General features: G+C 44.7%; 1 protein-coding gene across 7 annotated transcripts in view; it reads right to left on the bottom strand.

Moving 5' to 3' along the window:
* Positions 1–13,574, bottom strand: part of MAP7 (microtubule associated protein 7) — a 178,243-nt gene that overhangs the window by 143,809 nt on the left and 20,860 nt on the right. Inside the window, exon 1 of one of the 7 annotated variants that reach the window (XM_066373158.1) lies at positions 10,615–10,737. The exons of 1 other annotated variant lie outside the window; for it this stretch is intronic. Coding sequence is in view for 5 of the 6 variants with exons in the window: in XM_066373155.1 (XP_066229252.1) it covers positions 9,559–9,691 (133 nt within the window). In the remaining variant the exon portion in view is untranslated. Of the gene's footprint in view, positions 1–9,558; positions 9,830–10,614; positions 10,738–13,574 lie in introns of those variants that run through there. 5 more of the 7 variants (XM_066373155.1, XM_066373156.1, XM_066373150.1 and 2 more) reach the window with 5 other exon arrangements.

Genomic DNA, 13,574 nt, shown 5'->3' with positions numbered 1-13,574 from the left:
GAACTAATAAGCAAAACAGAGACAGACTCATATGCAGAGAGCAGGCTCACAGCTATAGGGGTATTGGGGGGCTGGACAAGGGAGGTGGAGGGATGGATCTAAAATGGACAAAAAAAACCCTCATGGACATGGCTGACAGTGTGGTGACTGCTGGGGGAGGGGGAGGGGGAGGGTATAAGGGCATAAATAGTGACAGATAAAGACTTGCCTTGGGGTGTGAACAATATACGGTGTACAGAGATGTGTTGTAGAATTAGGCACCTGAAACTTGTATAGTTATGTTAACTAGCATCACCCTAATAGATTCAATAAAAAGAAAGAAAGAGAGAAAGAGAGGGAGAGAGAGGGAGAGAGAAAGAAGAAAAGGAAGGAAGGAAGGAAGGAAGGAAGGGAGGGAGGGAGGGAGGGAGGGAGAGAGAGAGAGAGAGAGAGAAAGAAACAAAGAAAGAAAGAAAGAAAGAGAAAGAAAGAAAGAAAGAAAGAAAGAAAGAAAGAAAGAAAGAAAAGAAAAGAAAGAAAGAAAAAGTTGGTAGAAAGTGCTTCTAGAATGGTCTGGCTTGGGATTTGGTCCAAATAATTCCCTGCAGACTCTCCCAGACGTAACGTCCTAGCAGAACACGAACAACCCGTCATCTCTGTATGAAGACTAGTGGCAAAGGTGGCATGGTCAAGGTGTCACCTCTTAGGAGTCATGTAACAAATACAGGGAGCCTCAACTATGTAGTAGGCCCTGTATCAGGGGCTAGGGACACAGTGGATGGAACAGCCACACCACCCTCTCAGAGTTCAGTCGGCTCAGTTGGTTACAGTGTCATCCCAATATGCCAAGGTTGTGGGTTTGATCCCAGGTCAGGGCACATACAAGACTCAACCAGTGAATGCATCAATAAGTGGAACAATATGTTGATGTTTCTCCCTCTCTACCACTCCCTTCTTCTCCCTCTCTAAAATAACTCAATAAAAATAAAAAAAATAAATCTACAATATTGTTGGAGAAAGAAAAGACAAGTTCATGATCCTATGACAGCCCAGAACATGGACTTAGCCTGACTTGGGGACAGTCGTAAGGAAATGACACTTAAACGGAAGGACAGGAAGTGCTGAGGCCGAGTGAGGCGGAGGGAGAAGCTGCAGGTGCACCGGCCAGAAGAAGAGCCTCAGGACACAGAACCAACTGGCTCCTGCGCTGAACGACAGCAGCCCGGGACCCCACCAGGTGTGTGTGCACTGACCAGTGAGAGAAGCAAGACTACAGAAACAAACTGGAGAAAAAGGTAGAAACCAACCAGATTTAGAACAAGAAGTCTTGGTGCTAAGAATAGCAGGAGAAAAGAAAAATGGCCCCCAAATGTGAGCACCTATAACCCGAGTCACTGGCGAAACCTGCCCACAAATGTAGCACATCACCATCAAGAATTCACACATGCCTGACCAGGCGGTGGCGCAGTGGATAGAGTGTTGGACTGGGATGCAGAGGACCCAGGTTCAAGACCTTGAGGTCGCCAGCTTGAGCGCGGGCTCATCTGGTTTGAGCAAAGCTCACCAGCTTGGACCCAAGGTCGCTGGCTCGAGCAAGGGGTTACTTGGTCTGCTGTAGCCCCATGGTCAAGGCACATATGAGAAAGCAATCAATGAACAACTAAGGTGTCGCAATGAAAAACTAATGATTGATGCTTCTCATCTCTCTCCATTCCTGTCTGTCTATCCTTCTCTCTCTGACTCTCTCGCTGTCTCAATAAAAATAAAAATAAAAAATAAAAAAATAAAAAAAGAATTCACACACACACAGCAGCAAGAAAAAAAAAAGTACAAAACTCAAGGAAAAAAAATCCTTTTGATTGGTTTCCAAGACAGCAGAGAATCATGGCTTATTGTTCCCTAAGTCAGACCAGACGGTCACCATTAATCCCAAGGAATGAAAGGTACATGTCCTTCATCATATTCAAAATAACAAATGACGTGATATGACATAGTTTAACTCATTGCCTTCACTTCACATGACTAAGTTACAGAGTATTGCGACGAGTAATCTACCTGTCATCCTGCACACCTGACCCGCATGAACAAACACAGGACAAGGACCAGTCACACACGCCTCCTGTGGGGAAGGGATCTAAAGGCCTCCGAAGAGAGGAAGCCTTCCTGGAAATTTTCATTCACAAGCAAGTTAAAGTAGAAGGCAGGAGATTAGACCAGAGAAAGTATCTCTATAGAAAAGAGACTGGGCCCTAGCCGGTTGGCTCAGTGGTAGAGCGTCGGCCTGGCGTGTGGGGGACCCGGGTTCAATTCCCGGCCAGGGCACACAGGAGAGGCGCCCATCTGCTTCTCCACCCCTCCCCCTCTCCTTCCTCTCTGTCTCTCTCTTCCTCTCCCGCCGAGGCTCCATTGGAGCAAAAGATGGCCCGGGTGCTGGGGATGGCTCCTAGGCCTCTGCCCCAGGCGCTAGAGTGGCTCTGGTCACGACAGAGCGACGCCCCAGATGGGCAGAGCATCGCCCCCTGGTGGGCGTGCCGGGTGGATCCCAGTCAGGCGCATGTGGGAGTCTGTCTGACTGCCTCCCCGTTTCCAACTTCAGGAAAAAAAAAAAAAAAAGAAAAGAAAAGAAAAGAGACTGATGAAGGGGCTGGAACAAAGAGAACATGTCGGCAGAAGTTGTCAGAAAATGTGGGACATCTGATTACAAATGACCATTTTCATAACTGCCATCTAATGAGCCCCAATTATTTTCCAGAGACTGTGTTAAGTGCTTATATATCATCTCTAATCCTCGCCACCACCGGTGAACATGATTTCATTGATCTCATTGAACAGCTGAGACTGAGCCTTGGGGAGGTTAAATTACACTAACTTGCCCATCTCCACAGGCAGTGCGTTCTCCGTCACATCAAAAGGTTTTCGCCCCAACCTGAGTCTGAATTTCTAATAAACTTTGGCAAACTTGGACTGTGGCCACTCACTACTAGTCAACCTCATTAAACTTTTCCTACCACACAGACTGACTTCCCTCACAGTGGCAGGTTCTGAATTTATATAGGTCTAGGGACTTAGGGGCAGCAATTTGTTTGTAAGGAGAACACTTCTCCTGAAATAGCATTTTCACTTAAACGTTACGCTGCTTTGTTTGGGAATGTTTTAAAAGATGCCCGCAGCCCTGGCCGGTTGGCTCAGTGGTAGAGCGTCGGCCTGGCGTGCGGGGGACCCGGGTTCGATTCCCGGCCAGGGCACATAGGAGAAGCGCCCATTTGCTTCTCCACCCCACCCCCTCCTTCCTCTCTGTCTCTCTCTTCCCCTCCCGCAGCCAAGGCTCCATTGGAGCAAAGATGGCCCGGGCGTTGGGGATGGCTCCTTGGCCTCTGCCCCAGGCGCTAGAGTGGCTCTGGTTGCAGCAGAGCGATGCCCCGGAGGGGCAGAGCATCGCCCCCTGGTGGGCAGAGCGTTGCCCCTGGTGGGCGTGCCGGGTGGATCCCGGTCGGGCGCATGCGGGAGTCTGTCTAACTGTCTCTCCCCGTTTCCAGCTTCAGAAAAATACAAAATAAAAATAAAAATAAAAATAAAAATGATGCCCGCAGAGGTTCTAACACTTCTCCCCTTCTCCAGGTGTCCCCTTGATAAATGCACTTGATTCCTGACCTTGAAAGTAGTCCTAGGAGGAGTAGACTACTTTACTAGACCCGCATCTCTAATAAGAATAAATCTAGTCCCAAGAGAGATATATACAGGATCAAAACTAGGAAAATAGTTTCCTTTGGTTTTTACTTCTAAGCTCCATTCTCATTCCACACTCCACACTGGACCTGGAATGGTAAATTCTTTTGAATCTAGACAGAATCGATTAGAATTCTCTCACGAACAAAATCATTGCTGGGAAGATAGCCTAAAAATAGAACGCGTAGTACAGAGTCAGCACAAATATTCAATGGTGTTCTGCCAAGTATTTCAAACACAATGTCTCGTGAACATCCATGATGCCCTTCGGGCCTCCGCATTGGGAACTGAGGTATCACGGGATAGGTCCTGCCTTTGGTAGCTGGCAAATCTGGAACATAAACCTAATACATAGAGGATCTGACATAAACTGGGATCTTTTTTTTTTTTTTAAAGATTTTATTTATTCATTTTAGAGAGAAGAGGGGAGGAGCAGGAAGCATCAACTTCCATATATGCCTTGACATCCTAGATCAGCGGTTCTCAACCTGTGGGTTGCAACCCCGGCAGGATTGAACAACCAAAACACAGAGGTCGCCTAAAGCCATCGGAAATACATATTTTATTTAAAACTGTATTGTATAATAAATATGTATTACATATTTTATTTAAAACTGTATTGTATAATAAATATGTATTTTCCGATGGCTTTAGGCGACACCTGTGTTTTGGTCGTTCGACTCCCGCTGGGGTCGCGACCCACAGGTTGAGAACCGCTGTCCTAGATCTTCTCAGATCTTCTAGGCCAGTGGTAGTCAACCTGGTCCCTACCGCCCACTAGTGGGCGTTCCAGCTTTCATGGTGGGCGTTCCAGCTTTCATGGTGGGCGGTAGCGGAGCAACCAAAGTATAAATAAAAAGATAGATTTAACTATAATAAGTTGTTTTATAAAGATTTATTCTGCCAAACTTAGCGAAAATCCAACATAAAGTATTTGGTAAGTAATTATTATATGCTTTAACTTGCTGTAACTCTGCTTTATAAATTTTATAAAGTAGTTACTTCCCTACTTTATAAATCACCATTACTGTGGAACCAGTGGGTGGTTAGAAAATGTTACTACTAACAGAGATACAAAAGTGGGCGGTAGGTATAAAAAGGTTGACTAGCGCTGTTCTAGGCATTTAAACTGGGCTCTTTTTAAATGCCTAGAAGATCTGAGAAAATCTGTGATGGACTCTCTCAATAAAATGACCTTTGTTGCCGTTCAGGTATTAGTTTCTGCTACAGGCAATATCAAGGTGCCTGCAAAATCACCTGGAAAATCTTAGGTAACAATGACTTAAATTTAAAGTTGTTCCTAAAGGCACAATGATGTGCTAGTGGAAATGAAAACTGAAATTTAACCTTCCAAAAAAAATAATGCCTAAGATTTATCATCTGGGAGATTCTCACCAAATGCTTGTGTTTGGCTCCTATGGCTGGAACGGTCAGCTATGTTAGCTCCATCACTTACAGCTCTTAAAACAGGCACACAATTTTTAAGCCTTTTAGTTTTACATAGCAAGCAAATTCTATTACATATGAAACACCATTATACAAAAAATTTGGTTATGTACAGGTTAAATCATGCTCGCTTTGTACAGTGATACATACGGCAATTTCTCCTTTTACAACACAGAATGCCTGGGAGATAGTTATACTCACTCAACAGATACTTATGGAGAACCCACTGAGCACAAGCCATACATTTCATATAGAGTCTCTCTAGCAAATACAAGTTCGCCAATCAATTTGACTTTAAGATTTCCTCCTTATATAGAGATTTTGGATATCACCGTTTTTCTAAACTATACTTTTGCTTCATTAGATGTAAAATTCTACTGCTAAAACCTTTTGCCTAGCCCTGAAACGGCACAAATAAGGACACTGGGAACAATGGTCCAAGTCTTACAGAACAAAAGAGGGAAAGAAACAAGACAACCCGTGACAATGCTTCTAGAGTGGCATTCACACTTCTGGACATACATTCCTCTTTAAAAAGAAAAACGCTCATGATTTACAAAGAGGACATTTCAGTTGCCAGATCATCATCTATCCAATAGGAATATAAATGGCAAATGGTAGATTATATTTCACTTGGAAACCTTAACTGGCAGAAATTCTACCTTTGCAGCAGGACAAGCCAAAATAAGAGAAGCCAGTGCAGGCTCCTTAAATGCACATTTTAACCAAAAGGGGGGAGGGGGGAGAAGGAGCATACTGTTTCTCCGAACTGCTGTCCTGATTTCAAGGAGAAATTTCATTCCTTTACAATCTAACCTGCAATTAGCCAGCAACAGGGAAAGAAGACATTGACCTTAAATATTAAGAAAGTAGGCAATTGATAACACCTTGTAAACATGTGCCTTCATTTCTCAACCAAAGAAAATGATGAAAACAAGAGAACACAGTAGGATCCCTGACAGACGACTGGATGAATGCAGTGTGGCAGAGAGTGGTACAATGAACATACCAGACACATCCAAACACGGTACTGTCTCTTTCAAAGCAGTGACCTTGGAAGGACAAATCTAATATTACCAACATTTCTTAGAATGCCTATGTTAGAAAGGCCTCAGAGCCTGTGAAAATTATATGTGAATGTTAAGTTTAGCTACACTCAATAATGTTCCATGCACTCTGTAAGATACTTAGAGGAGTAGTCTTGCCCTGAAGAAGCATACAGTCTAGACAAGAGCAAAGATCTGTGCATAGATAATTTCTTATTTTTATTTTTTTAGGTGAGAGGAAGGGAGATAGAGTCAGACTCCTGCATTCACCCTGGCCAGGATCTATCTGGCAACTCCATCTGGGGCTGATGCTCGAGCACTAAGCTATTTTTAGCACCTGTGGCTGATGTGCTCAGACTAACCAAGCCATCCTCAGCACCTGCAGCCATGCTCAAACCAGTTGAGCCACCAGCTGTGAAAGGGGAAGAGAGAGAGAAGGGGGAGAGGAAGGAGGACAAAAGTAGATGGTTACTTCTTCTGTGTGCCCTCACTGGGAATTGAACCCAGGACATCCATAAGCAGGGCCGACACTTTATCCACTGAGTCACTGGCAAGGGCCACATAGATAATTTCATTACACTATTAGCCCTTCCCCTCATTTCATTTATATTTTTGCATTATATGTATATACTTGTCTTCCGCCACTAGACAGGTAAACACTTCTGAGAGCAGAAACCATGTCAATTATCACTGTATCATCCTCACAATGCCTCAGCCAAGTCATCTGCACAGAGTGAGTATTTAACAAATGTTGGCTTAAGGACAAACTATCTTATTACTTAATAATCACACTGTACTCAGCAAAATTCACCATAAGACAGGTTTGTCTTGAAATGTTTCCAACGATATTAAGGCATTGCAGACCCTAAACAATCTCTCCTAAGTGGTCCTAAGGTCAGCATTACTTGGAGACTTGGGTTCTGAGGCATAGGAGCAACAGCATAAGCCCAACTGACTCTCAAATTATTATCTAATAAAGGTCATAGTCAGTAACAGCAAGGCATGTAAAATGTTTACATTTCTATTAATCACATGAAAAAGAAATCTCTCCTTTAAGAAGTGATCCAGTCTACCAGCTAGCCAAACTACTGTATTACTCCACCAGGTAATATTAAAGTCATTACTGGAAGTCCAGAAGGTAATTGACATGTTCATTCCTACCGAGGTCAATCTAATAGTTACCCAACAGTAGAGTACCTAGAAAGATGCTACTTGTTATTAACCCAGGTAATCCTGGACAGAGCATTTAGCTTACTGAATTTAGATAGCAAGTATCTCTATTTCTGGTAACGACGAACAAACATACTAAGCATAAACTCAGTTTGGACATGGTTGGCTGATCAGACGGTAAAGTGGGCAGAAAAGAAAACCAAGCCGCTGACTGTTTCTCTTAACAGTCACACATGAAAGATAAACTGTATATTATTTTGCTACGATGCTTTTGAAATAATAATTTGGAAAACAGAAGTATGTTAAAAGTTGTCAAAGGTTGTATAGGCAACTAGTGACTAGTAAAAATACATAATATTCAGAGCAGGCAATAACATATAAGTAGAAAAGGAAAAATGAGATTGCCTCTAAAACAATAAAGTGAAAAAAGGAAATTGTCTCTAAATTCAGGAGGCTACCTGCTCCACAAAGCCCTTCCTAATAAGCACAGTGATTTCATGACTCTCCTGTATCCGGCACCAGGAAGCAATTAAGAGTAGACATAACAGAGAGGATGCAGATTAGAAGGTCACAGCTCTGCAGAGTAGAAAGAACTATGTTGTCCAATTAGGTAGGCACAAGTCATACGTGGCTATGTAAGTTTAAATCAACTAAAACGAAAAATATCACTTTCTTTCAGTTGTAGTAGCCATATTTCAAGTGCTCCTAGCCACACGTGACTGTGGTTTTCATATCGAACAGTACCTGCATAGGGTATTGGCATCGCTGTTCTATCAGTGGGCTAGACTCGAAAGTGAACATTCCTATTACCAACAGGCCAAAAGATTTGCTGCCAACAATTTAAAGTAGTGCGTTTCATTAAGAGCACACTCTGGTTCAACTAATTCATGCACGAATAAAAGAATCAGCTTAGTCACCTTCCATTCATAGCATCCTTAGATTCCTGAGGTCATTTCATCCTCAGACAGTAAAGCAAAAATCAACTACAGTACTGAGATTCTCCTTATTAAAACTTCCCTGTATACTTTCTTTTAAAATGAAGCAAAAATAGACGTTTGGATTTAAAGTAGACAGTTTCAATTATATTTAATAAAAGCAAACTAAGGTTTTGTCAAGAACCAGGAAAAAGAAAGCTAGTAGTCTTCAATCCCTGGGTTCTATTTAAACACTCATTCTCTCACTGCTTAAATATCTGCCTGCTACTTTGCCATGCTACTACTCTGGACCACACAGAGAAAAATTTGATATCTAAGTGAGAGAACAGTTTGACTGTAAGCTAGAATTTAATTAGCATGTAGGCACAATGAGACATAACCTATTAACTTAAGAGAACAGCTTATATATGCAGATTTTGGGAAGGGGGTTATAAGAATCGGTATACTGGGAAACAAAATGCAAGCCTCCGAGCGCTTCTTCAAAGCTGCAGGATGTTGCCATCTGCAATCCTAGCAGCCCTGGAAGTTCACAGCCTGGGTGGGTAGGAGAGGAAGCTAAAGATGATGCAGGAACCAGGGATGTGAGAAGACAGGCTGCTGCTGCTCTGTTTCATCCTTAAGAAAAACCAGCACAAGCGGCAGAGCTCTCCTTTCTGTTCCCAGCACATTTAACCTCTCTGTGACTTCAGTAGCAATTAGGATCGGAAGTGACAAAACCGCATGGTCCCCTCCCTGTCTCCTGGCTTTGCCCCCCTCCAGTCTCACTCAGTGTTTGTTTTCTTCCTCTTCACTCTCTTGGCATGTCAGGCCAGAAAAGGAGGTGACATCCCACCCCTGTGCCCACGGAAAGGCTGCAGTCTTAGGTCACTACCTAACTCAGCTCTTTCAAGGAGAAACTCACCTCATTAAACAGAAATCACCTGATGTCTCTAAGGAAGGTGGGCAGAGGTTCACCGAAACCTTGAGAACTCCTATCTCCTGCTCCTATGAGGGCACAGTCACTGGTGACTGTGTAAAGTGAGCATGTGAACAGTAAAGCTCTCCTAGGCCAAGAAAGATCTGAATCCTACCGAATCTGCAGAACCTTTTCCCCATTTCATGCACGCCCAGCCCTAGTGTGCCAACGCCACCATCAAACTGTGCCAGGGCGTCACGAGTGCGCCACACCGCATGCACCGCGAACACGGGCTGTTCAATGTGCTACAGGCAGCGCGGGAGAGGGCCGGCTCCGACCAAAGGGCAGAGCTAATGCGTACCTTTCGGTCTTCTGGAATTTCCATTCTTTTGCTGTTCATCTTCCTCATTAATGGTGAATAAACCAAGGGGAACTGGCCTTGCATTGGTCTTCTTCAGCCTCTCTTGTCGGAGAGCTGTAGCTGATCCAGGCATACCGCTGCTACTCGTGTTTTAATTATGATTATATTAAAAATATATGCTTATGTAATTGCAGCTCCCAGGAAGCTGCTAGTTTCTAAGCTGCCGGTTCATTTGAGCACTTGTAATAGATCCCCTATGGGTAAACAGTGGGCAGACAGCTGACAGATACCACCAGCCACTTGGCAACTGAGGCCCTGCAGTTCCCCCTCACCTCACTGCAAGCCCCCTCCTCCTCCACCCCCTCCCACTTACTCCCCACAGGCACATGTGCTGCCTCTGGCTCTCTCTCTTACACACACACACACACACTCTGGCTCTCTCTCTTACACACACACACACTCTGGCTCTCTTACACACACTGGCTCTCTCTCTCTTACACACACACACACTGGCTCTCTCTCTCTTACACACACACACACACACACTCTGGCTCTCTCTCTTACACACACACACACACACTCTGGCTCTCTCTCTCTTACACACACACACGCATACACACACACACACACACTCTGGCTCTCTCTCTTACACACACACACACACACACTCTGGCTCTCTCTCTCTTACACACACACACACACACACTCTGGCTCTCTCTCTCTTACACACACACACACCCCACTTCCAGAAAAGCACTGTTAAAGGCACACCGCTTCCGATGCCTCCGTCCGCTGCCTGACCTGCACAGTCAGATCCCAGCTTCTCCTTCCTGCGGCGGCACTTTTTCCCAGATTTCCTCCTGCCACCGCACAGGAAAATACTCGGCACACAGCACAGAGGGGAAAAGATGACACGCTGCCATTAACAGTTGCCCTGACAACCCTGACACATCCTAATCAAGGATGGCGGAGAGCGGCTCCATGTCCCGGGCTGACCAGCGACCAGCGGAGGAGCAGAGGAGCGGCAGCCTGCGGGCGCTGGCCCTGGGAACTCACCAGCAGGGGTTACAGTGAAGCCGGGCAGCCGGTCTGCGGGGCAGCTCCCTCTTCCCTCCGCGGCAGGAGCAGCAGGATGGGAGGGAAGTGTCGTTTTGCTTGCACAAGCAGCAGCGGGCTCCCCAGGAGGGAGAAAGGGGCTCAGGGAGGCCTTTTCTTCCTCTGGGGGCCAGAGTTTCTATCGTAACAATGTTTGCAAGTCCGTGGATGAATGAAGGCATGCCGGTACCCCTCCAGCTCTACGCTCAGTAGTACATCCCAACTTTCCAGGCATCCTTAGGACCCCACAGTCTATAAGCACAGGTGGACCTGAGCCCCTCCAGTGAGGACAGGAGGGGGAGGGCTGTGCCTACCCTCAGAGATCACAGTGTAGAATACCCCTTCGACAAGGCACGTTGGATATAAACGAGACTTGACAATCTTCCAAAGGGAGAAGAAACTGCCTCGATTATACCCAACACCCCCACCCCCCACCCCGTGCCGTCCCGGACGCTTTGGGAAAGTCACTAACAGTAGTGCTGAGCCATTCTCAACACTTGACCCAATTTGAGTCCTTTTTTGGACTGTTTTCTCCACAGCACACAATCATGTGATTATTATTTCCTTCTGAAATAAAAGCTTTCTCTCTTTAAAACTCTAGGCTGCCTACAATTTATGCTGCCTTCAGAAAGTATTAAATTTACAATAAATGGCATTAGAAGATGCCAACTGCAAAATTCAGAAAATTTGGGGTGTTTTTTTTTTTTGGCCTTTTAATCAAATTCAAGTCTGCTTAAAAAAGTCCAAAGCAATCCTTGCACCCCAAACCATTCTCTTACTTTTTCTCAATAGTTAAACCTCCTTATCCAGGAGGGGACCTCAGGACTCTGGGGCAAGTAAAATATCCGCTCTAAATCCTTTGCACGGAAGAGTGCACCTTCCTCCTGGTGCCTCGGTTCTCTTGGTAATATCGGGAGAACGTCATTTATCTTATCAAATTAGGAGTGAGGATTAAATGAGTGTAGGGCTAGCAGTAAGAAGTACTTAATAAGTATTATCTGCTTATATAATATTTTGTAATACATTTGTTGTAATGAGTCCAGTTTTCTTTTGTAATTATTTTCGAGTTGTTTCTGGTTCAGCTACCAACTTTTAGGAATACTTCTATTCTTTATCTATTCATACTGCCAAGCCCAGTGCCGCAAATGTACTAGATGGTTAGCAAATCCATGCTTCTTTTCCTCCCAAGACTGGGTGTTTAATTAACTAGCAAGTATTTAGATCTGTGGTTTGGAAAACTGCAGGTAATTTCAGACATGGAGTTTATTTAAAATCATATTAATGGAGGAGAGAGAGAGAGATATTTGCAATAAAATAAAATGGGTGTGAGAAAGCTTTTGAATCAGTGTCACTTTGCATGTAAGGAAACTGTGGTCATGAAGCTAAATCCCTTGCCCAGATCAACATTTGCTGGCAGCGGGTCTATAATGAAAATTTAGATCTCCCTTTTCCTAATCCAGGGCTTCTCAGTAGGAGAAACATTTGGCCTACATAGCTGAGTACCCTAGATCCCACTCTCCAACTCCTATGAAGATGGAAACTGTGGAGAGAAGAGGATCCATGTCTCAAATATTACAAGCTTGGTAAGTAGTGGCTATGCATTGGTTAATATACTTTGATAAAACTGTCTAGTAAACTCATCCTTTTTTTTCTAAACTAAACATGATTTTTGTTTTTAGGTTAGAGGAGGGGAGATAGTGAGGTAGACTCCTCCATGACCCAAACCAGGATCCACCCGGCAACCACATTAGTGGCTGATGCTCAGGTACAAAGCTATTTTTAGCACCTGAGGCTGATATACTCCAATGGAGCTATCCTCAGCACCTGGGGCCATGCTCAAACCAACCGAATCACTGGCTGCAGGAGGGGAAGAAGCAGAGTAGAGAAAGAGGGAGAGAGGAGAAGCAGATGGTTACTTCTCTTGTGTGCCCTGAGTGGGAATTAAACCCAGGACGTCCATATGCTAGGCTGATGCTCTATTCACAGAGCCACTGGCCAGGGCAAAACATGATTTTTAAATTTACTAAGTTTCTTTAATCAGATAATAAGTAAACATAGGCCAATATTATACACACACATATTTGTGAAATGAAAATACTTTCAAACCCCCTTTAGTTTCTTCTACTTCCAGAGAATCAGTTGAGGATTTACACTAGCAAAATACACACACATACACACACACATATACACACACGTATATACGTAGAGTCTAAACTATCTTTTGCAGACAGGCCTGGGTTTAATCTTGACTCAAAAGTCATCACTATGGGCCCTGTCCAGTTGGCTCAGTGGTAGAGTGTCGGCTTGGCGTGCAGGAGTCCCGGGTTTGATTCCCGGCCAGGGCACACAGGAGGGGCACCCATCTGCTTCTCCACCCTTCCCCCTCTCCTTCCTCTCTGTCTCCCTTTTCCCCTCCCTCAGCCTAGGCTCCATTGGAGCAAAGTTGGCCCGGGCGCTGAGGATGGCTCCATGGCCTCTGCCTCAGGCTGGAATGGCTCTGGTTGCAACAGAGCAACGCTCCAGATGGGCAGAGCATCGCCCCCTGGTGGACATGCCGGGTAGATCCCGGTTGGGCGCATGCGGGAGTCTGTCTGACTGCCTCCCCGTTTCCAACTTCAGAATAAAAAAAAAAGTCATCACTATGACCCCATGAAGTAGTGTGGGGTCAAGTAAAGGAATATAATAATAGCCCATCAACTTTACGTCTGATGCGCTGATAGGTGCATTAGGTATATGTTATCTTTGTCAGTTATAATAGGAAACTGAGGCTCAAAGATGTTAATGTCACACAGCTAGTTAAGTCACTGAGTCAAGATTAAACCCAGGCCCATCTTCTCTATGCCTTCATCCTGCAGACTTGTAAATTCTGACTCCCGCACCAACTAGCTGAGTGCCAGTCACAGCTGTGACCAGTCCCTGGG

Source organism: Saccopteryx leptura, chromosome 3 (genome assembly GCF_036850995.1).
Source record: "Saccopteryx leptura isolate mSacLep1 chromosome 3, mSacLep1_pri_phased_curated, whole genome shotgun sequence".
Classification (NCBI taxonomy): domain Eukaryota; kingdom Metazoa; phylum Chordata; class Mammalia; order Chiroptera; family Emballonuridae; genus Saccopteryx; species Saccopteryx leptura.
The sequence above is the reverse complement of the archived record's forward strand: the minus strand, read 5'-3'. Positions and strand labels throughout refer to the sequence as shown.